At 39.7% G+C, this 21,396-nt stretch overlaps 1 protein-coding gene across 3 annotated transcripts; it reads right to left on the reverse strand.

Moving 5' to 3' along the window:
* Window positions 1–4,275: 4,275 nt before the first annotated feature.
* Window positions 4,276–17,651, reverse strand: LOC118713780 (caspase-1-like). Of its 3 annotated transcripts, none has more exons than XM_045577513.1 (9): window positions 17,567–17,651; window positions 16,747–17,010; window positions 14,882–14,988; window positions 13,860–14,033; window positions 12,309–12,543; window positions 11,281–11,424; window positions 9,627–9,736; window positions 7,168–7,271; window positions 4,276–4,537 (listed from the first exon to the last, which is right to left on the reverse strand). In XM_045577513.1, exons 1-8 carry the CDS (start codon window positions 17,574–17,576, stop codon window positions 7,173–7,175), a joined length of 1,143 nt encoding a protein of 380 aa, XP_045433469.1. In that variant the 5' UTR covers window positions 17,577–17,651; the 3' UTR covers window positions 4,276–4,537; window positions 7,168–7,172. The 3 variants fall into 3 exon arrangements, with proteins under 3 accessions (XP_045433469.1, XP_045433470.1, XP_045433471.1); XM_045577514.1 differs by lacking the exon at window positions 4,276–4,537 and adding an exon at window positions 4,913–5,018; XM_045577515.1 differs by lacking the exons at window positions 4,276–4,537; window positions 7,168–7,271 and adding an exon at window positions 4,913–5,018.
* Window positions 17,652–21,396: the final 3,745 nt, after the last annotated feature.

A 21,396-nucleotide genomic window follows, 5' to 3' on the forward strand; every position in this document is an offset into this window, starting at 1 on the left:
CCAACCTTGCCCACCCTTTGCACATGCACATACGCACACACAACTGTCCATTGACACTGGAATCTCTCCCTGTCCCTAATTTTACTTTTCTGTAAATACATGCTGATGTCCAGGCAAATTGAATTGCTGATTGATCTCAACATTGCATACCTTCCCTACGTGAAGTCAGCTTCTAATTTACTTCAGCATAGATATTTCTCATTTGATCCCAAGCAGTTTCAGGAAACTATTTTTGCACCATGGGAGTTTACTAATTACTAATTTAGTGAAAGTATATGTGATCTCTGTGGGTACGGATAATTGATAATTTAAACTAGGAGGACTGCTTTAGTTGTTCTTCTGAAGTGTCATAGAAAGTTCAACAGACACCCATTCACTGCAGTGTGTGTGTGTGTGTGTGTGTGTGTGTGTGTGTGTGTGTGAATTTCTGTATTGGCAATGCCCAGAAAGGTGTCCTACACAGGCACCCATTACCTGGTGTTGAAGAACAGAAAGCAATAAAATCCTTCTCTCTACGGGCTTTCTTAATGGCATCATCTTCAAAATCTTCTGGAGCCAATGAGAAGCTGTTTCCAGAATCTTTTGCTGAATCTGTTAACCACACCACCCCTTCATTCTCTAGAAAGACAAGATTTTATATCTTGTTACTACCAAAAGCCAAAAGATTTATTTTCTCCAGTAAGCCTCTGTTCAACCGTATTTACTAACTCATTTGTACTATGAATCAAACATAAATACATTTGGGCATGAACACTTGAATTACAGCTCTGTGATTTTAATATCAAAAACGTTTTCTCGTGTGTGTGCGTTTTCACTACAGATCCCTTGCTCTGGATTACATTTTGAAAACTGCCTATTACCAATAACGCACCTTTCCAGGTATGCTTTTAAGAAACATATGTACTTATGCACACAAAGATGTATGCACACTTTTTCACGCACAAATGTCCACCTGATGCCTGCGCCGCCCACGTATGTGTGTCCGCACACCCTGTGCCCCGCATGAACAGGCTGCTCTGAACACACCAGAGCCCTGGTGGCCTCCCCAGCAAAGGTAACGGGCATCACTACACTGACTGTAGCAGGAACCTCTCCACCCCTCCAGGGCCTCCCCCACCGAGCTGTTAAGGCTGGGGCTCTGCCTAGGGCTCCTCATAGGGTTGGGGTGAAGGCCGGGCAGCCAGTGCAGGGAGGCACCTTCTAGCACCAATGGGTCTGTCTTTATTTTTAAAAGACTGCACTACACGCCCAGCCCTCAGCACCAACTCTGCCTTGGTGAGGGGCCGCCAGTGCTTTGCAGACAGGTCAAGCTCTTGTTTATGGCTGGTTCCCCTCTGGGGTGCTGGGCTGGCCCAGGTGAGGGGCTGCTCTCGGTTTACCAACAGGCCATAGCCCAGATTGTGACAGAGGTCCCCAATGGTTACTGGTTGTTTGGTTGTTTTGGTAGGGATGCCTCTTGGCCTTTTATTATTGTGTGTGTGTGTCCCTCAGCCCAGCCTGTACTCTCTTCAGACTGGGACCCTTGAGGGATGTCCCACTGGGATCGGGCCTAAACAGGCAGTCAGACATCCCTCTCACAATCCTGGACTGCTGGCTCCCAACTGCTCACCTGCTGCTTGCCTGATTGCTCCTAACAGCTTCTGCCTGCCAACCTAATCATCCCAATCACTCCCCTACAAACCTGGTCAACACCTTACTGCTCCCCTGCCTGATTGCCCCTAACTGCCCTCCCTTGCTGACTTGGTCACCCCTAACTGTCCTCCCCTTCCAGCTTGGTTGCTTCTAACAGTCCTCGCGTGCAGGCCTGGTCACTCTCAACTGCCCTCCCCTTCTGGCTTGGTCACCCCTAACTACCCTTCCCTGCTGGCCTGGTCACTTTTAACTGCTCTCTCCTGTAGGCCTGGTCCCCCCCCAACAGCCATCCTCTGCCGGCCCAGGAACCCCTAACTGCCCTCCCCTATAGACCTGGTCTCCCACAACTGTTCTCCCCTGCAGGCCTGGGTCCCTTCCAAATGTCCTGCCCTGCAGGCCTGATCTCTCCCAACTGCCATCTTTTGCTGGCCTTGTCACCCCTAACTGCTCCCCCTTTTAGGCCGGATCCCTCCTAACTGCCCTCCCCTACTGGCCTGATTGCCCACAACTTCCCTCCCCTGCTGGCCTGTGTCCCGCCGAACTGTCCTCCCTTGTAGGCTTCATTTCCCACAACTGCCTTTCTCTGCCACCCCGGTGGCCCCTAACTGCCTTCCCTTGCTCGCCTGACCATCCATAACTGCCCTCCCTTTGCAGGCCATCTTGTTGTGGTGGCCATCTTGTGTCCACAGGAGGAGCAGCCATCTTTGACCACATGGGGGTGGCCATCTTGAGTGTTGGAATGACTGTCAATTTATATATTACTATTTTATTAGATAAGATAATTCTGTAATATTTCTGCACAAGAAGGATATATATATAGGGTTTCCCAAAATGTGTACACATACTTTGAATAATTATACAGGCAATGCTTATTAAAATATATTTCATTTTCAAAATTGAGCTATCAGATGTTATTGTAATATACATTTTTGAGGGACCCTTATTTTCTCATATTGTTTTTTTCTCTATTCTTATTTTACTATTAAGCTTTTATTATGTACATCCTGTTAATTTTAGGAATTGCTTTTCTTCCTACATATCTAAAGTTTAATTTTAAATCACTAAAGAATTTTGAATATTATTAAATGCTTTCTTAAACATTTTAAAATATATTTTTCCTTTAATCTCTTAATTTGAGTATTGCAACCATAAATATTTCTGTTATTCAACTATAACTATATTCCCAGAGCAAATACTATCTAAAAATTATTATTTTTACAAACATGTGGCTGTATTGGTTTTGTCAACACTTTATTTAGAGTATTTACATCAATGTTCCTGAGAATCAGCCTATGTTTTTCTAACTTTGCCTCCATTCTCTAGTTTTGTATCAGTTTTGTACTAGCCCCATAAAACAATTTAAAGATGTTATTTCCATTTTTATTATATGGAAGTATTTATATAAAGTTATTCTCAGCACTTTCTTAGAAGTTTTACAATATATTTAATTATTATTTATTTATTTATATCTGTTATACTTTTGCAAGTATATATACAAAAAAATAAGCTGTTTAATGTTTATTGATACATTTGTCTTTTTATTTCTTCATGGATTAATTTTGTTACTTTACCTTTTCTAGAAAATCATTTATATTATGTATGGAGACAATTTTATAATTTTACTATATTTATTTTATTTGTATTTATGGTTCATTTTTATCTAAAATATTGTGTTTCTACTAATTCTTATTTTTCATACTCAAACTTACTGAATGTCGGCTATTAGTATTTTTTAAAGACCAGATTTTGCTTTTCTTGATATGCTCAGTATATTTTGTTTGTTTGATTCAGGACATCTCAGTGATTTTTTGTGTTTAAGTTCTATTTCCATTTTTCTATTTCTTCATCAGTTCACTATTTTTATGACTTATCAAGTCTAATGCTTAGTTTATTTTTTTTATTTCTTGTTTTTATATGCTAACATGTGTATGCAGCTAGTATATGCATATGAGATATTAATATATATTTGTATGTGTGTGCATTTTTTCCAACTGTATTGTGATGTGTGAAAATCTTTATGTTATTGGATTTTTAATATTACCACACAGTAGAAGAATGAATGCTCTATCATATGTGTTTTTAGATCTTTGTGAGGTGTCTCATGTTTCTACACAGACAGCCAAGTCCAGGAATATATGAATACATTGTGAATCTTTGTAGTGTAAGTTAACATGACAATTCAAAATTCAATTAACCCTTATAATTCAGAACTCTGATAGTTTATGTTTTTCATGGCTGTGCAGAGACAATGCACAACAGTGGTCAATAACTCAGATTTTAGAGAAAGTCAAATTGAGTTGAAATCATTCTGTAACAATCTACTAACTGAGTGGCTTTTGGCAAGTCATTTAAACTCTATATTACTTTATTTTAGTAGAGGTAGAATAGAGATATTGATAGTAATTACATTGCAGGGTTGCTGTGATGGTCAAATTGATTTCTTAAATATAAAATCCTTTACAGTAATCAAAATTATTAAAAATAATGTTAATATAGACTTAAATTATACAGAATTAATATTAAATATTATTGTTAAATTATTTTTAATAAATATTAATGATTATTGTTATATTTGAAACTGAGAGCATCTTATTTTTAATTCATTTCAGCTATGTACTCAAATATTTACTCAACATTATATGTGTATATAACAGAAGTTGTACTTACTTAGTAGCTCTGATAGCCATGGTGGGAAAATTCCTCTACCAATGTTCACCTTTCCAGAAATTTTTATATTCTCTGTCCCATTGTTGACACTCCCCATTCTCTTTCCATATTTTATCAGATAATATTTGTATTTCTATACAAATACAGTAAGGTCATCCCATATTGAACCAAATACCACATCATTTTAGACAATATCCAAGAGCTTGTTAAAGAATAAAGTTTGGAAATATGCAATCATCTGGAAAGAAAATAACAAGAAATTTAATTAATTGATAAAAAGATACATGGGAATAATTTGCTAAAATAATAGTTTACTGATGAAAATGTTATCTGGATTTATGATGGTTTAATAATAAATCAGAAAACTTCTCTGAACCACACTAGACATGGGTTGGATAAGGATACAGCTGAGGAGCTGACCAGTTTATGTTCTTGTCTTCCACCTAGGCACAGCTGCTGAGGGACAGTCAAGGCCAGCTCTCTGCACTCAGGAAATGCAGGGAGTGCATGAGTCCTAAGCTGGAAAATGCAGATAGCTCACTCCACTTCATTTCCATACATCCACATTCTTCACTGAAATTCTAGTCTATTAAAGGACCCAAAGACGCAGTTTATGTGTTTTCATTTTTTATTTAAATACAAAAGTTTAAATATGTATTCCATACTGGTAAAGGTGCTTTGAGAATTTGGTAAAGAAGGTCAGGACTGCCTGTAATTCCCTGTAAAAGAAGGAAAAAAAAAATCAAAAAACAAAACACAAAATACAGAAGGTGAGGATAGTAATTCCCAGAAGCCTTCAATCCGTCCCTGACCATCATTCCCCTTTCATCCTCTTCCATGTGCTTTTGCCACTTCCTTTACTCCAGTGACTGAAATATGGTAGCAACCATACTTGGTAGCAACCATAAACTGCTGTTTGAATGTTAACCCTGCTATTCTGGCTTCTGCACTTGCTTAAAGGTAGGGTAGTTGCCTCAGCTTCCAGGTTGAAACCTGGAGGCTAAGGCAATTTTCCTACAGGAGATTGATTCCCACTGACTCAGTAGCTTCAGGAGTAGAAACTGCAGATATCCTTTACAGATTAACTGCTGAGCTCTGCTTCTGTACTCTCTGCTATCACAAGGTAGGGCTACACTCCAATACCCAGCAGGATATGCCTGGGAATAACCCTGCGGGCTGTTCCCAGCCTTTAGAGTTTAGAATTTAGAACAAAGGAAAATTCTTGTGGTTTGGACCTTTAAAAGGACTGCCTACACCTGCAACAGCGCAGTCCTGTGGACTCCACCTGTGTGTGGTGCTCTTGAGGCCCTCCTGGCCAGTTAAATAAATCCTTGTGTGTGTTTTTTTGTGTGTGTTTTTTATTTGTTTTTTTTTTTAATCATCAGCCTCCGGTGGTCTTATTTTGAACCCAGCATTTGACTGCACAACAGTGACCCTTACAGTATATTCAGAAAAGTTCACAGGGTGATGTTTGTAAAATCTAATTTGTTCTAATTTATCTGTTCACAAGAACTCAAAGGGTTTCCTATCTCACTCAGGATTTCAGGATTACAGGTGATCACCAAGCTCATGTGACCAGACTTTTCACCATTTTCTGAATATGTCTCTGCCATTCCCCCCAATGCACTGCCTTTTGGTGGGTCTTTAAAGATGTGAAGCACATTTCTGCCTCAGGGCATTTGTACTTGCTAGTCTCAGGGGTGCTAGAACACAGTTCTGCAGAGAATCACAAGGTTCACTAGCCCACTCTGCTCATGCCCTGTTCTGGTTTATTTTATCACTTCTAAGGAGCCTTTCTTGAATAATGTATCCATTATTAGTAGTACAAGATTCATCTTTTTCATCATTTTAACCTCATTTATTTTTTTTTCTTACATATATATAGAGAGAGAGGTAAGAGCTAAGAAAAAAAATAAGAAAACTATATATATATAGTTTGTGTATTTATAGTCTCTTTCCACTACTTTATAGTCTCTTTCCACTTACTAGAGAATGAGCTTTCAGAAGCAAAAGCAAGATTTAAAGTAGTGAGATAAATTTTACTATAAAATATAATTTTAATCATGCTGTTGAAAGAGAGATTAACAATATACTTATAAAATATCACATGATATTAAGCTGTTATGAGTGAGTAAAGTAATAGTTGGGTCTAAATTCCTCAGACCCATTCTAAAATATATTTACCAAAAACAATAATTGTGTGTTAGTATTGCCATGGGTGCTAGAAAGGGTTTCAGAGCAGTAATTAAGGATCTGAGAGCACACTCTGCAATCTACATTTTGAGAAATATCAGAAAATTAGAATCTACATCAACACAAGAATTACAGTCCAGGGTGTATTTTATAGTCTTGATATTAGGAACTCAAAGTCAGTAATGTGATATTTGCACTTAAAGGAACAATATCCTGCTTCAGTCTCAGTCATCTCTATTTTATGTTTTTGTTTTTTGCTTTTTCAAGATCTGAGGCAATGTTTGGTAACTCAGTGTGTGTGTGTGTGTGTGTGTGTGTGTGTGTGTGTGTGCGTGTGTAAGCTAAGAGAGAGAGAAATATAAAATAACAGTGGAAGCATAAGTACATTTTTGCTTTATTAATTACTACCATGTGTCCTTGATTGTTTATAACTCCCGGTCTTAGTATGGCTTATCTCCTTGATTGGCTGACTGATTAACTGTTAATCAAATGTGGAGGATTCAGGTTCATATAAGTAGAGGAAAAAAATACCTACGAGTAACAACGAGTCTCTAAACTACATCAATAAGCAACATTAATTTTTCTACCCAAGCAATTGGCTGTCATTAGCTGTTGAACCTCATCACCAGTATTACGTTCCCATTTATTATACACATCAACAGCTTTGATCCTTACTATTTTCATTTGCCAGGAAAAAGATAGAAATATCTTGACATGGATAGTCGTTCAATGGTGGGCATCTGGGCTCTAACATCTGGCTTTTCGAATGATAGTTGTACCTTAAAAAAAAAAAGGTTCTAGATGAAACTTAAATCTTATCCACGCTCAGAAAACATTTTTCATCATGAGCCAAAACAATTCTGGAATGATGGGACCAAGCCAATGGATATTCTAACTCTGTCACTGTTACCCTACTGTTTAGAAGTAGCTCCCATGTCAGAATTACTCTTTATCTCCAAATAAGCACCTCATGCCTAACCCCAGGACTTTCAAACTTCACTTTTCTATTTTGGATTTCAGGTCTACAGATCTTGGCTGATCTGGAGTCAATTCATGAAAACTGGATCTCAAAAATGCTCTACCTTCAACATGCAAGGTTAATCCTGAAGTCAATAAGGCACTAACTCAAATATTGTTCCTAAAACAGGAACACAACAACTTTCACATCGTAACCAACAAGTTGACCTCTGAAGTTTATCCTCATGGACAGATAAATGAGATTCTATTAATACCATTGAAATTGGCTAGTTATTAACAATAGAACAGGAGCAGAGGGGAGAGACAAGGCGCTTTAAGCATGTTGTGTGGGCAGCTTCACCAGGAAGCTGCAATTTCATGGGCCCATTCCCTGTGGACCCCTGGGGGAAGGGATCCAACAAATGGGAGATGAAGGCACACACAAGGAGTTTGAGTTACAGGGGAAAGAGCCCATCAGTGAAGACAGGGGAGCAATGGATTTGGCTAGACTAGGCAGGCCAATTGAAGCTGGCTCAAATTTGGGAATGCATAAACTAGTTGGTAAGGAAGTTCCCTCACTTGTGTGGCTCTCTTGGTTCTCATGCTCCTTTGGCTTTATTCCTGTCCCTGTTGTCTCTATAGCTGCATGGCCCACAGCCATATGGACTTCACACATATTGGGCTATAACTGGTAACACAAATTAAAGTATCTTGTTAATCTATTTGATTGTGGAGACATGGATCAGAACTCTGGACACTGGCTTTGATTTCAGAACTGCTGAAAACAAAGTGGTACTTTCTTTCTTGGCAGGACAAATGGAAATGGGACCTTGGGAAATCAGGGGTATAACTGCACAGAAATGAAGCTTCCTATAATATATCACCTTCCCATGTACGTCTCAGAAATTTCCTTTACCCAGGATATTCAACAAACCCACTCCCACAAGCAAGTGGTAAGGATGATGAAGTCTCCCTGCTGATCACACTATTTCTAGACTTCTTCTAGCAATGCCTTTGGAAGTACAATGTCTAATTCCTTCTCATCCAACAGGACTTAATTTCCAAAGTTCTCATTCATGGAGACCCTAACTAGTGTTACAATGCAATCTTGTCCTGTTTACTAAAGGCAGGTTCCTCTTTGCCCAGAGTGATACTGCACTCTTACAGTTTTCTATTTAAAAACAACCATACAGCTCTAGCTGGTTTAGCTCAACAGATAGAGTGTGGGCCTGTGGACTCAAGCATCCTCTCTCATCATTTTTTCTTCTATCTCTCTCCCCTCTCCTTTCCTCTTCAAAATCAATAAAAATATATTTTAAAAAATAATAAAAAATAAAAAAACAGCTCTAGTGTCCCATCTTCTTAATACACTAAAGGGAAAAATGTATTATACTCATGCATTGATTTATTGAATAAATATTAATTCCTATGTACTATCCTGTTGAGGTGTTGAGCAAATTCCTGTCTTCATGAAACTTGCGTTCAAGTGAATAAGTACAGGTAAAAGCAAACGTAATGTATGGCTAAAGAGTGGTGGTCAGAAAGATGGAGAAAAACAGATTAGGAGGGAGGGGGAATAAGGAATTGCCTGAGGTGATAAAGGAATTTGGTCTTCCTTTCTGGACCAAACCATTCAAAGAATCCCTTCTCCTTTTCTCTCTTTCACATGCTCTCAGTCTTTTGTTATGGAGCTTCTCACAATCTGTGAAGACACATGTGTTTGCTGGCCTACTTGTTTAGTATCCATCTGTCTCATAAAATGGTCCTGAATAGTCTTATGACACAATATGTCATTTACACCGGAGTTACAGGTTAGCAATAATTAACGAGTACAAAAACACCCAGTATGGTGTTTTTTTTCAATAAAGTAAGACATAGAAACCACCTCAAAATACTTTCCATTCCTGGACTTTAAAAATATGTATACCCCATAATAAATAAGCTTCATGTTCAATTATTTTATTCTATTTCTATCTCATGCAATTATGGGGTGAAATTTACTTTTCCTAATTCGTATGTCAACCCTTTCATAATAGAAAGCAGGCACTGTTCTACTTTTGTTTGCCTGACAAAGCCTGTCATTATTATTTGAAATAAGAATAATAGTAAAGCTTTCTGAACACACACACACACACACACACACACACAATTAGAAAAGGCAGAAGAAAAAAGCTTACCTTCCTAAATACTTCCTCGAGGTGAAGGCAGCAAGAATACTGTTGGAAGCATCTGATTAACTGTGAGATGAAGCGAGAACCTGTACTAGGGTCTCTCCAGGACATGTTATCTAGGAAGATAAGGGGTGGTTAGCTTTGGGCTGTGCCCTTGAATGTTTTCTTTTATCACACATTTGTTTTATGTAGTTTTTGTGCTTTTTAAGCATAGTTTTGGAATCAAATTGACAATTTAAGGGAAACACATGTCTACATCAACTAATTTTCCAAAAAGAAATATATATATATATATATATATATATATATATATATATATATATATATATATATATATATATTTGCTGGCAGAGATTTTACTGAAGGGATAACTCACAAGGATTTCATAATGATTGCATTATATTCTTGGAACTGACTCTTACTAGATGCTTCATGCTCATTCACTAGGTTTTAAAAAGAGGCTTCAGAAATAGCTAAAAGTATCCTATTTTACAAAGGAAATAATGGATGCTCAGACGATTAAAGAATTTCCCCATGCTTATACAGTAAGCAACAAAAAATGGCTCCCTGGCTTCCAAGTTGTTTACAGAGTACATAGAAGACTCTTTCACAATAGTATAAGCAAGGTAGGTGAACAAATTCAAAGGAAGCTTTAAGAGGGGGATATCTTTATAGCATAAATTGTTGTGACCTGGTATAAATTATATGCAAACTCACTGTGTTATATACATTGAGTATATACAACATTTTGTATGTCTATGAAAACTCCACGAGCCCTGACTGGTATTGCTCAGTTAGAGCATGATCTGCACACTGAAGAGTCTCAAGTCTAATTTCTGGGCAAGGACACAAACCTGGGTTGCAGGTCATATCCCTGCCCCCTGGTCAGGGGGCTTGTGGAAGGCAACCAATTGATGTGTCTGTCACATGGATGTTTCTCTCTCTCTCCCTTCCCTTCCCTAACCTTATTTTCCACTGCCTTTGAAAGTAATGGAAAAAATATCTTAACTCCTTGAGTGAGGGAAGAAAATAAAAAATAAAAACCTCCATGAAATGGTTTCAAACAGAAAAGATTTAAAACAAAATTTGCAAAGTAGGAACATTCAAATGTGAGAGCCTTCTTAAGATGACTACCTAGAGGTCAAGGACTAAGCACTGATCCCTATTATTAGGCCTGCTAAGCCCAGAGCATAATTTTCCTCCTCTTTTTAAGGATCTCCTCCTGCAGAGCCAAGCAATGGCTCCCTCTAAAGAGCATCTAATGAGAACCAAAGAGAAAAGGAGCTGCTGTTGGTAATTTAAGGAGGGCAGCCAGTCCCAGGATCCATTAAATCCCTACTCAAAATGTTAAATAGATTTGATATAAAATAGAATCAAATTTGTTTTTTAAATGGTGTATGAGGATCTGATTTCTTGTATTGGGATGTTCTAATATGTGGTATATCTTTGACCATAAAGTGCACAACTTATAATAAAAGTACAGTTTTAAAAAGTGGAAAATATAGACCCTCTGTTTCCATAGATCAGATAAATGTAAATGGTTTTGAAAGCCCTCACAATATGTCTTATGCCCTGCTGCAAGGATGCTATTGCATTATTCTAGACTCATTCCCAGGGGGCCATAGGCCCACAAACCCTTGTCTGTAACTGGACAACCTACGTGGGGTTGAGGAGCAGAAAGCAATGAAGTCCTTCTCCACATGAGCTTTGTAAACAGCATCGTCCTCCAGGCTCTCAGCTGACTGTGAAGAGCTGTCCATCACGGCTGCTGGAGAGTCACTGACCCAGGTTTCCCCGCGGTTTTCTGTAGAGACATTAACTTTGTGCAAACTGTGTGCCTGCCTCAGTATGGCTGTCACATGGCCTACCTCATTCTTTTTAAATGTTTATTCTCACCAGTTTCACACACACACACACACACACACACACACACACACACACACACACACAAACACACACACACTAAATAAACCCTTGCCCCATACACATACCATGACCTCTCTCTACTGTCTTTGAACAATGTGCCAATTAATAGTGGCAGCATCTTACCAGCAAATAGTGATAGTACCAGAATACTGGAAGAACTCCTTTCCTAAAGAAGAACAAAGGACTTAAAACCATATCTGCATAATTTCAGAGCCTGGTTACCACTTTTCAGGTAGGCTAAATCTGCTTTTTCCTCCTAACACTACTCCTAAATGCTAGGAGGATATTGGAAGTCAGCAAAAACAAAGGAAATGTTGACAGCAATGCCAAGTGCCCACATTTTCCTACTCACTTCCCTTTCAGTAACACCCGAGCAGAAAGGGTGCTGCTCCTATAGAACAGTCCCACTTTCCAAGGGAATTCTTCTCAAGCCAGAGAATGTCAACATGCCTGTGATACATTGGCCAGTAAGGCTGTCATTAACATGCCCTTATTCCAAAGTTTAAATATTTGTGTTCAACTTTGATTTAGGGATTTTGAAAATCTCCTTCACCATTACTTTGGGTTAAATTGATTAGATATTTCTTAGCAGAAAAAAAAAAAATCTCTCATGATACCAACACCCTGTGGAGTTTCCCAAAAATTTGATTCACTTTATTTGCATTGAATGGGGTCTAGGCTTGTTTCCCCCACAAGCAAATCATACATCACAAAGCACTGCAAACCCCTCATGCCCTTTGGATTTTCCCTGTCAGAACTCACCACCTCTGCAGGCCTGGACAATGATGACCTTCGGCTTGTCCTTGAGACTGGGGCAGTTACGATTGTTGAATATCCGAAAGATGGTGTCATAAGGCAGCACGTCTGGGTGTTCGTCGCTATGCCCAGTCCCACAGAGTCTATCCAGGAGGCCATGAGACATGAACACCAGGAATGTGCTATCTGAGGTGCTGTGGTCTTTGTGGGAAGCGAATGTCACCAGCACTGACTCCATCTCCTGAAAAAGGCCACAGAATGTTACTCTAAAAGGACCGGCATTACCACCAATCTGACCCCCTATTTGTCCTGAGCAGTGTAAGAGTCACCTGAAATGTTCCAGTCACTGTGCTTCAGATAGTGGTGCTCAATGATGGTTTGGTTTGTCTTCCGACAGTGGAGCTGGGGGCTCAAGGACCTGCTCCTGCGAACATTATATGAGCTGCCCTCTTTCTTCTCACCAATTTCACACACACACACACACACACACACACACACACACACACACACGCTCTCACACACAAACACGCACATATTAAATAAACCCTTGTCTCACACACATACATTTGATGTCTTGATGTCTTTTACATTTGTTTATTTTCACTCACATACTTTTTTCTTTCTATCTCTGTCTTCTGTCTAATTACTTAATAGGAGGCATACATCATAAATGTATCATACCACTTCCCTTCAACATCCCTTGCCACTGTACTTAGAATAACATCAACCTTTTGAATTATGTATACTCCCTTCTGCCACCCTCTCTAGGCTCTCCTTACCCTGATATTTTTGTAGATTTCATGTGCCAGTTTCTTATGTAGTTCAGACTTCTCATGATAGTCATCCTTATTGGAATGTACTATATTCACATATTCCCAGACCTCTCTTGTTACTGGTAGCCATCTGTGAGGTCCCATACTGTCTCCTGACAAGGCTTTTCCTGACAGTTCCATCAAAGCAATTACTCCCCACTCACCAATGCACTTTTATGTTGTCTTTTCTTTTTCCACTTACTTTTAATTTCATTTTCACTCTTATAGAGAGAAACAAGACACATCAAATCTCTGAAATTTTCTGTTTTTCTTTTTATATGATTGACTTCTGACCAGTAAACCTAAATCAATTTGAACTTGGAATATCCTATCTCATTCACAGACCTATCCTCAGCACCAAAAATAGACCCTGGGACCCAGTTAGGACTCAATATTTACATGGTGAGTACGTTCCTTTTGAACATTCATTACTGTAGAATTTCCTGGGAATATTGGATATGAATCCTAATCACCCCACCTTGGATATAAGAATTATATAGGTATGAATGCCAGTCATTTTGTGTCTAGTTTTATGGAATTGAGGATATTTGGAGTTCAAAGGAGACAGAGAGTTCCCCTGTCTAATAATTTCATTTTATAAACACACATACTCACATACATGTTACACACAGAGAGATATGTGGCCTAAGGTTGGTAAAGTATCTGGCTATCCTTATAAAGTTAATTTGTTAGCAGGAGGGTGTGTAGAATATGTGCTTGTTTGGGGTGGGTGAGGAGCCCCTACCTTGGCTGTGAGGTTCTCTTCCACAGTCACACTGTAGCCGAGGCCCACAAGCAACTCTTCCATCCCTGAGCTGTCAAGTTCAGCTCCCTTCCTGGGCTGAAGATGATCAAACTCTCTATTGCATATGATGAGAGCCAGGCGAGTGCGGCTCGTTTTCTCTTTTATTGGATAGATCTGCAGGAAATAGATATGCAGTGAGTTTGATTTACCTTAATCTCTATTAAACTTCCATATGCTTATCTCTGTTGCTTTGTTATAGGCTCATAGATCTGCAGTATCCCCTCTCTTATACCAGAGAACTGATTTTTTCTTTGTAATGGATTGAACTGACATAAGAAGCGAGAATTGAAAGTGATTTTGCACTTTCACATTACATAAAAATAGACCGATAAATAAAATAATTTATTTTCCAAGAGCCCAGAAGTGGACCTAGAACATATTTGGAATTTTTATGCAAGAAACTTGAAGAGACTGGAGCAATTATAACCATAACCTTCTCCTCTCTCTTCTCCACCTTGACAAATCATTCTCAATATTCAAGGTTCAGATCAAATTTCATAAAAATCAGGAGACATTTTATACTGACTTCAGCTAAAAATAAATACCTCAAAGATGCTCTGCCTTTGTAACATCATTATTTTAGTATTATCTTAACACTAAAATAATACTAAAATCAAGATAAAATAATACTAAAATAGGTTTAAAGCTTTAATTTTATTTTAAGTCATGTTTTGTGTCTAGGCTTTTCAACTAGTATGAAAATAATTACTAAATACTTTGATCTACAGCTATAGCCTAATTGTAAAAGTCTGAAAGAGAGAAACTATATTTTTTTCAGGGGATTGAAAGAAAATTGCAATCTGTGTGAGGCTATCTGAGTTCCTCCTTGCTCAAAGCAGCTATGAAAAAGATTGGCACTATCCCCACAGTACCACTCTGTAATTAGTGCTTTAGGAAATCATATACTTAGTCAAAGCAAGTCTTTCTCTCTTTTTCTCTATTTTATGGGTAGAACACAGTACCTCTCCAGCTTTTTCTTTACACACTTTCAGGAAATCTTCATGAGTACAAAGCTTGAGGGTATCTGTAGTTTCTGCTGACGCAGGTGGCCCAGTCGTTTCTGGAGGAACTATAGGATATATTACATGGCATCATATGATGTAAATTTTAATATCTGCATCAATGCATCCTATGAGGTCACAATTCATTATGCTTGTCAATTTCAAGAAAAAAAATTAAATTTAAGGTCCTTTTGCCTGCTCTGAATGAGGGAGAGCCATAGGCTGTCCTTTTGCCTGCTCTGAATGAGAGAGAGCCATAAGCTGTCCTTCAAAATGCTCAGCCCAAGAGGACAGACAGCAGCTTGTCCCACCCTTCCCATCCAGACTGCTGGACTAACTAACCATCAATAAGTTCAAAAACATTTTCTGGAGAGGGCCTGGTGGTGGCAGGCGTGTACATGTCAAGAACTTTTTTTCAGAAAGATCTCTCCCATTAAAGCCATTCAAATAAGTCATCTAATTACCAAATTATGTGGCCTGGAAAACAATTGCCAAGTAAATGAGAAAGAGACAAAGGCATGACAGTCTGCCTGAGGAGCCATCAGCTGGCCAGCAGCTAGGCGATGCCTCCTGTTAGCTTCATTCTAGTGGTTTGTCCAAGTGCCTCTAGAACTCAAGGACTATGACCTGAGAGGAGTGGGGCAAGGAAGAAGAAACTTTGGCTACTATACAATTACTCCCACAGCTTATTGTTAGTTATTGATTATCTTTAATTTGGGGGAGTGTTATATGGAATAAAAGGTATTAAAAAAAAAACACAGAAATTTGTATGCATGCCTATAAGCATAACCAATGGACACAGGCAACAGAGGGTGAGAGTGAGTTTAGGATTAGGGTGTTGGGGGGGTGGGGGCAGTGGTGAAATAACCACACATTTGTATAATAATACATTAATTAATAATAATAAAATAAAACATAAAAAGGAAAACAAGGAGTTACCCAGAGATGAACTTTGTATGTCAGTAAGACAGGCATAGGCTTCCCCTAGTCCCTGAGAAAAAGATGTCTTGCTTTCAAAGATCTACTTTTTCCTCTGATTGGATTGGGAAGCATAAAAGAGACCAGCAGTTGAGTGTTGCCAGAGCTCCCATCTCGGCTGTGGGGGGACTTAGGGACTATGGAGAGAAGGGGCAGGTCAGATGCCTGTCTGTCTTGTATCAGGGCCTTAGGAAGATGTGAGTTCAAGGTCGAGCCTTACACAATGGTCTGCAGCCTAGTTCCAGGCTAGTGGAAAAAACATGCAAAAGAAAATGCAAGAGGGCAATCAAATAAAAGAGTCCACATTTAAAATTCTAGCTTTTCTGGTCGGCATTGAAATTATTCTCTGAGTGCTTCACCATCATTGAAATATTTTATTCTTCCTGGAGAGCAAACATTTGGAGAGAAATTATAAAACTACTCAATGATAGACTTTAAGTCTTCATCTCAGATAATTATATATTTTTCTAGGGATTCCTAGACTTAAGTAACTAGCTGACCAATTAACTAACTAGCTAACTAAATAAATAAATAGGTAAAGTGCCTTGCCAGGAGGACTAGAGAACTGGTATGAAATTTATCAGACTATTCTATAAATTTCAACAACTGAGTTACCATATACTCAGGATGGGATGTGAGGTTTAATTCAAAGAAAGACTCTGAGGCTAAAGGAATAGGAATAAAGAGTGAGGAGACAGGGCATAGACAATAATGTCACTGACTTAGAAATGGAGCCCTGAAGCCAGAGGTAAGGAAACTGTCTGCAAACTAATATGACCAATGAAGACATCCTATGTGGGTCAAAGACACGTGGCCTGTGTGGACTTTAGTCGAATTGTAGGCCTTACCTGGGAGCTCCATCTTCTCTGCAAGGTTGGAGTCATTTCCACAAATGAGAGTGATACACACTTGGCTTGCCTGGGGCCCTTTCAGACTGACTGAATCAATCAAAGCTCGGGCCTTATCCATAACTGTGGCATTTTCCTTTCTTATTTTCTCCATCTCCTCCAGGTTCAGCACTCTTTTATGAAATAAGTTATCCAACAAGACATTTATCATGGCCTCGGACACTGATTCGACAAAAACCTTCCTCTTCTTCTTCAGGTCTATGTCTGTTTGAAGCACAAGAATTCCTCAAGTCACTAAACAGCCTCATTTTTTTTCTTAAGTTAGCAACAGGGAAGAGCCTCCTTTAAACTTAGTCCATACAATGTCCCTCCCCATGCAGTTAAGTCATCCTGAGCTACCCTCATCTCTCACTCTTCCCTCTGTGTTACCCATGTGCTCACTGAGTGCCTGAAGTCTGAGATTTACTGTGGGTGACTCCTGTTTTTTTACCTCTGCTTAATAAAAGAAGGAAACAGTGGGGGGCTATTTCCCTTGTGGACAGCAGCTGCTGGTACCCATCTCAGGGGCATCCTGCACCCTTTGTCAGAGTACTCAGTTAAGTCTTTGGGGTCCCTTCTCTACTTCCCTTTCTCATCCCTCCTCTTTCTTCTCCCTCTGTTTTATTCTCCTAGTTAACCTAAACATTCACAGAATCTAATTATGGCTTCCTCAAAAGCCAGCCACTTTCAAAAATTTTCCCCAAGATGTATCCTTTTAGAAAATAACAACAACCACAACAACAACAACAACAAAAAACACAGCAAAACCCTCACAACTCACCGGCCTCCATGGCTTTTCTCTCCTAGCCTTGGAGTGCAATTTGAAACTCAAAGCATGTTCCACCTTCCTTGTAAGCAGGGCGTATACATATTAGGAAATACCAACTCATTTATATGCATGCCTTTGTTTTTTCTTCAAAGTAATAATCTTATTGCTTAACTTTGGATTGCATCAGTGTTTATATCCTGGAAAATTTCTTTCACCAGCACTGGATGAGGCTGGGCTAGGAAGGGAGTGAGCCTAGAGAATAAGAAAGTAAGGGAAAAGTATGCATTTACTTGAACTCAAGCAATGATGAATCTCTCATTCATGAGGAAGTGTGATCTGGAAAGTAACTTCTTCTTTGGTGTCTTGGTCCATGCATGGTACTGCCAGACTGGGTGACTCATCAACAAGAAGACTTTATTTCTCACAGTTCTGCATCTGGAAGCATAAGACCAGGTGCCAGCATTGGTGGATTGTGGTGAAGGCCCTTTTCTGGTTTGCAGACTGCTGACTTCTTACCATGACCTCACATGGCAGAAAGGGTTAGACAGCTCTTTGGAATCTCTGTTTTAAGGACGTCAATCCATTCATGAGGCTTTTGCCCTCAAAATAAATTCAACTTCTAAAGACCTCAACTCCTAAAACTGTCATCATGGGCCTTAGGTTAGCATCATCTGAGTATTGCAGGGACATATACATTCAATCTATAGCATTTGGAGAAGTAGAACCATTGTGATCCATGTCCCCTTCCTGCAGATCTGCTATGTCCTCAGAGCTATGTGTTTCTGAGAAGCAGTTCTGCTATTAGGAGTGGAAACATTTTTCACCAGAATCAAATATTTTCTTATCTACCACTTTTTCTTTTCAGATGATTCTGTTTTGTGGGATACTGCAGAGACTAATGGCTCAGACACTGGACTCAGAAAGTCTGGTAGCACTTTAACCATCCTTTCTTGGGCAAGGTATTGAATTTTCCCATGCTTTTGGTTCCTCTATTGGTAAAATAACTAATAGTACATACCTACACACCTTTGAACATTAAGTGAATGAAAATGTGGAAATTGCAAAGCACCTAATTAGCACACTATGTTATTATTTGTTATTAATATTATTTTTAATTGAAATATTTCTAAACTAGAGGCCTGGTACACAAAATTGTGCACTGGGTGGTGTCCCTCAGCCCAGCCTGCCCCCTCTCACAGTGTGGGAGCCCTCAGAAGATGTCCTACTGATGGCTTAAGCCTCCAACCTATTGGGAGCAGGCCAAAGCCACAGTCTGGCCAAGGTGGCTAGGAGCGATGCTCTCTGGCAAGACTGGCCTCAGACTTGGCAGCACCACACTCTGCTAGGGGCCTTGTTCCCAGGGCAAGAAGGCTCCCAGTGCAGGCTATGTGGTGTGTTTGCCTGAAAACCTTCAGCAGGAGTGGCCTTTGAGCTGGGTTGCACCAGGGCTGGATCCAAGACTGCTCAGAGCTACTCCCAGCCCTGGAGTGTGGTGTGTGTTCACTGGAGCTCAGGGCATGCTCTGAGCTGTTCGTGAGGCAGCCTCTTGAGCTGGTCCTGATATCCTGGCCTAATTTGCATATTTCTGTTTTATTACATAGAATTAAATAGCCAAGGTTAGTTAGTTATTTGCATCTAGTTAAATTTCTCTCTTGGGAGAATCCTCCTGCATCTCATTCATTCATTCACTTAGCTTATATATCTGGATGACCTACTCCATGTTAGACACTCCTCTAGGTTCCAGGGGTTCAGTCCACACAGCCAATGGTAACTTGCCTCATGGCTTTACATTCAAGGTGAGAAGACAAACATGAAACCGATGTATACCTGGGATAGTGTGAGAGTATAGGAAGTGCTAAGGAGAAGTTAATTAAGAAAGCAATTGATGAAATATGGAGGATGTTAAAGATGAAGACAGAAGAACATAGAAGGCCTAAAGAAGTCACTGCTTTTTGTAAGCACATATTTAATTGCTTGACTCAAAATTAACTCAACATAACCAATTTATTTTAGAAATCCGGTTGATGGAAGATAGACTAATAAAATGCCTATTAGTCTTTCAAAGTTATCAATTTATTTACCAAAAATATCAATGGGAATATTACTTTAGTTTCTTAGGAGAATAATAACCCAGAGTTCCTAAAACATTCAGCATTGTGTGTGTGTATGTGTGTGTGTGTGTGTGTGTGTGTGAGAGAGAGAGAGAGAGAGAGAGAGAGAGAGAGAGAGAGAGAGAGAGAGAGAGAGAGAGAGAAAGCAAAATGCAGGACATATCTAAATCAAATGTTATTAGCTGCAATAGTGCTGTTTTACTATTAGAAGCAAACTTACATTTTGACACATGGGCCATCAGTTTCTTGCTGTGATCTAGGCTACTTGTTAAATTAATTTTTTTCATTAAAAACACCTACTGTGTAGATTTTAATCTAAGACTTGCATCACTGTGTTTTCATTTTTACTTTGCTACTTACTCAATCCATTATGCAGCACAATCTTGTGACCCTTGGCACAGGGACACAGGGAAGCTTGTTGTAGGGAAGCAGCAATTGCATGTGTTTCATTTCCTGTATACATTTATATTTATTCATTTATTTCTGAAATGCCTTAAGGATTTCACATGAGGGTTTCTCTACAAGCCAGAGCTATACACTGATGAGTTGAAATATGCTGAGGTAGCATTTCAGCCAGTGAGCCTCCCTCACCCCCCCGTAGGAACCCCCACCTCGATTGGGGGCATGACCAGCCTGAAAACCCACCATGGCCCCTTGCCACAGCTGGCCCAGCTTTCCAAGGGGACCTCCACCCTGATTGGGAGAATGGCCATCCTTCAAAACCCTTATTGGGCCAGCTCTCAGCACAGCAGGGACCCCCACCCCTATCCAGGAACCCATATGGATGGACCAGCTGGCCCCCAACAGTGCATTGGGACTCTATCCTATATAATATTATAAAAGGTTAATATGCAAGTTGATCCTAATGGTGGAACAACCAGAATGACTGCTCCTCCAGTCACTATGAGGTACATTGACCCTTTTGGTTTCTTACCTAGGCCAGCAGGCCTCAATCACCCAATAGCAAATAGGGAACCAGGATTTGTGGTGGGGGACATGGGTGGCACCAGGCCAAGGTCCCGAACCCACCAGTCAACTCACACACAGAGGGAAACCTATGACTGGGGCGGGGCTGGCGAGGGGGTGGAATGGCCCACCTCTCAGTTCCTCCCCCTGGCCAGCAGGCTCTGATTACCTGATGGCAAATGGGGAACTGTGGGTTGGTCACAGTGGGGGTCGGGGCTGGCTGAGGGCACCAGGGAGGATGGCAGTGGTCCAAGGCTAGGCCTTGGGACCATACCAGCTTAAGAATTTCATGTGCTGAGCCTCTACTTTATATATAAAACATTGCATTTATTTAATGTAAAATTTTTGATGCATTCAGAAATATAGCTATACTCATGGTACCATTAATACAAAGTCTAACATTGTACACAGTTCTGTAAATTTTATATTCAATTAATTCATCTGTTTCTTAATGTGCTTTCTGAATCTTGTTGAAAAATTTCCCTAGCTAAATATCATAAATACTAGAGGCCAAGTGCTTGAAATTCTCACACGGGGGAATGTCCCTTAGCCCTATCTGCACCCTCTCCATCTGGGACCCCTTAAGGGATTTATGGATCAGACCTAAACCAGAACTTGGAAATCCCTCTCACAATCCAGGACCACTCACTCCTAACAGCTCTCCTGCCTGCCTGCCTGATTGCCCCTAAACACTTTGCCATGTAGGCTTTTATTAGTATAGATATTTTTCTATATTTTTTCTCCTGATAACTTGAAGGATTTGCT

This window comes from Pipistrellus kuhlii, unplaced genomic scaffold (genome assembly GCF_014108245.1).
Source record: "Pipistrellus kuhlii isolate mPipKuh1 unplaced genomic scaffold, mPipKuh1.p scaffold_m20_p_9, whole genome shotgun sequence".
NCBI lineage: Eukaryota > Metazoa > Chordata > Mammalia > Chiroptera > Vespertilionidae > Pipistrellus > Pipistrellus kuhlii.

Excerpts from the sequence above, each read along its gene's own strand:
- LOC118713780 (XM_045577513.1), bottom strand. Across the intron at positions 12,544-13,859 it reads AAGAGAACCTCACAGCCAAG|GAGATGGAGTCAGTGCTGGT; the intron begins GTAGGGGCTCCT and ends GGCCTTTTTCAG. Across the intron at positions 11,425-12,308 it reads TGTCCAGGCCTGCAGAGGTG|AAAACCGCGGGGAAACCTGG; the intron begins GTGAGTTCTGAC and ends ATGTCTCTACAG.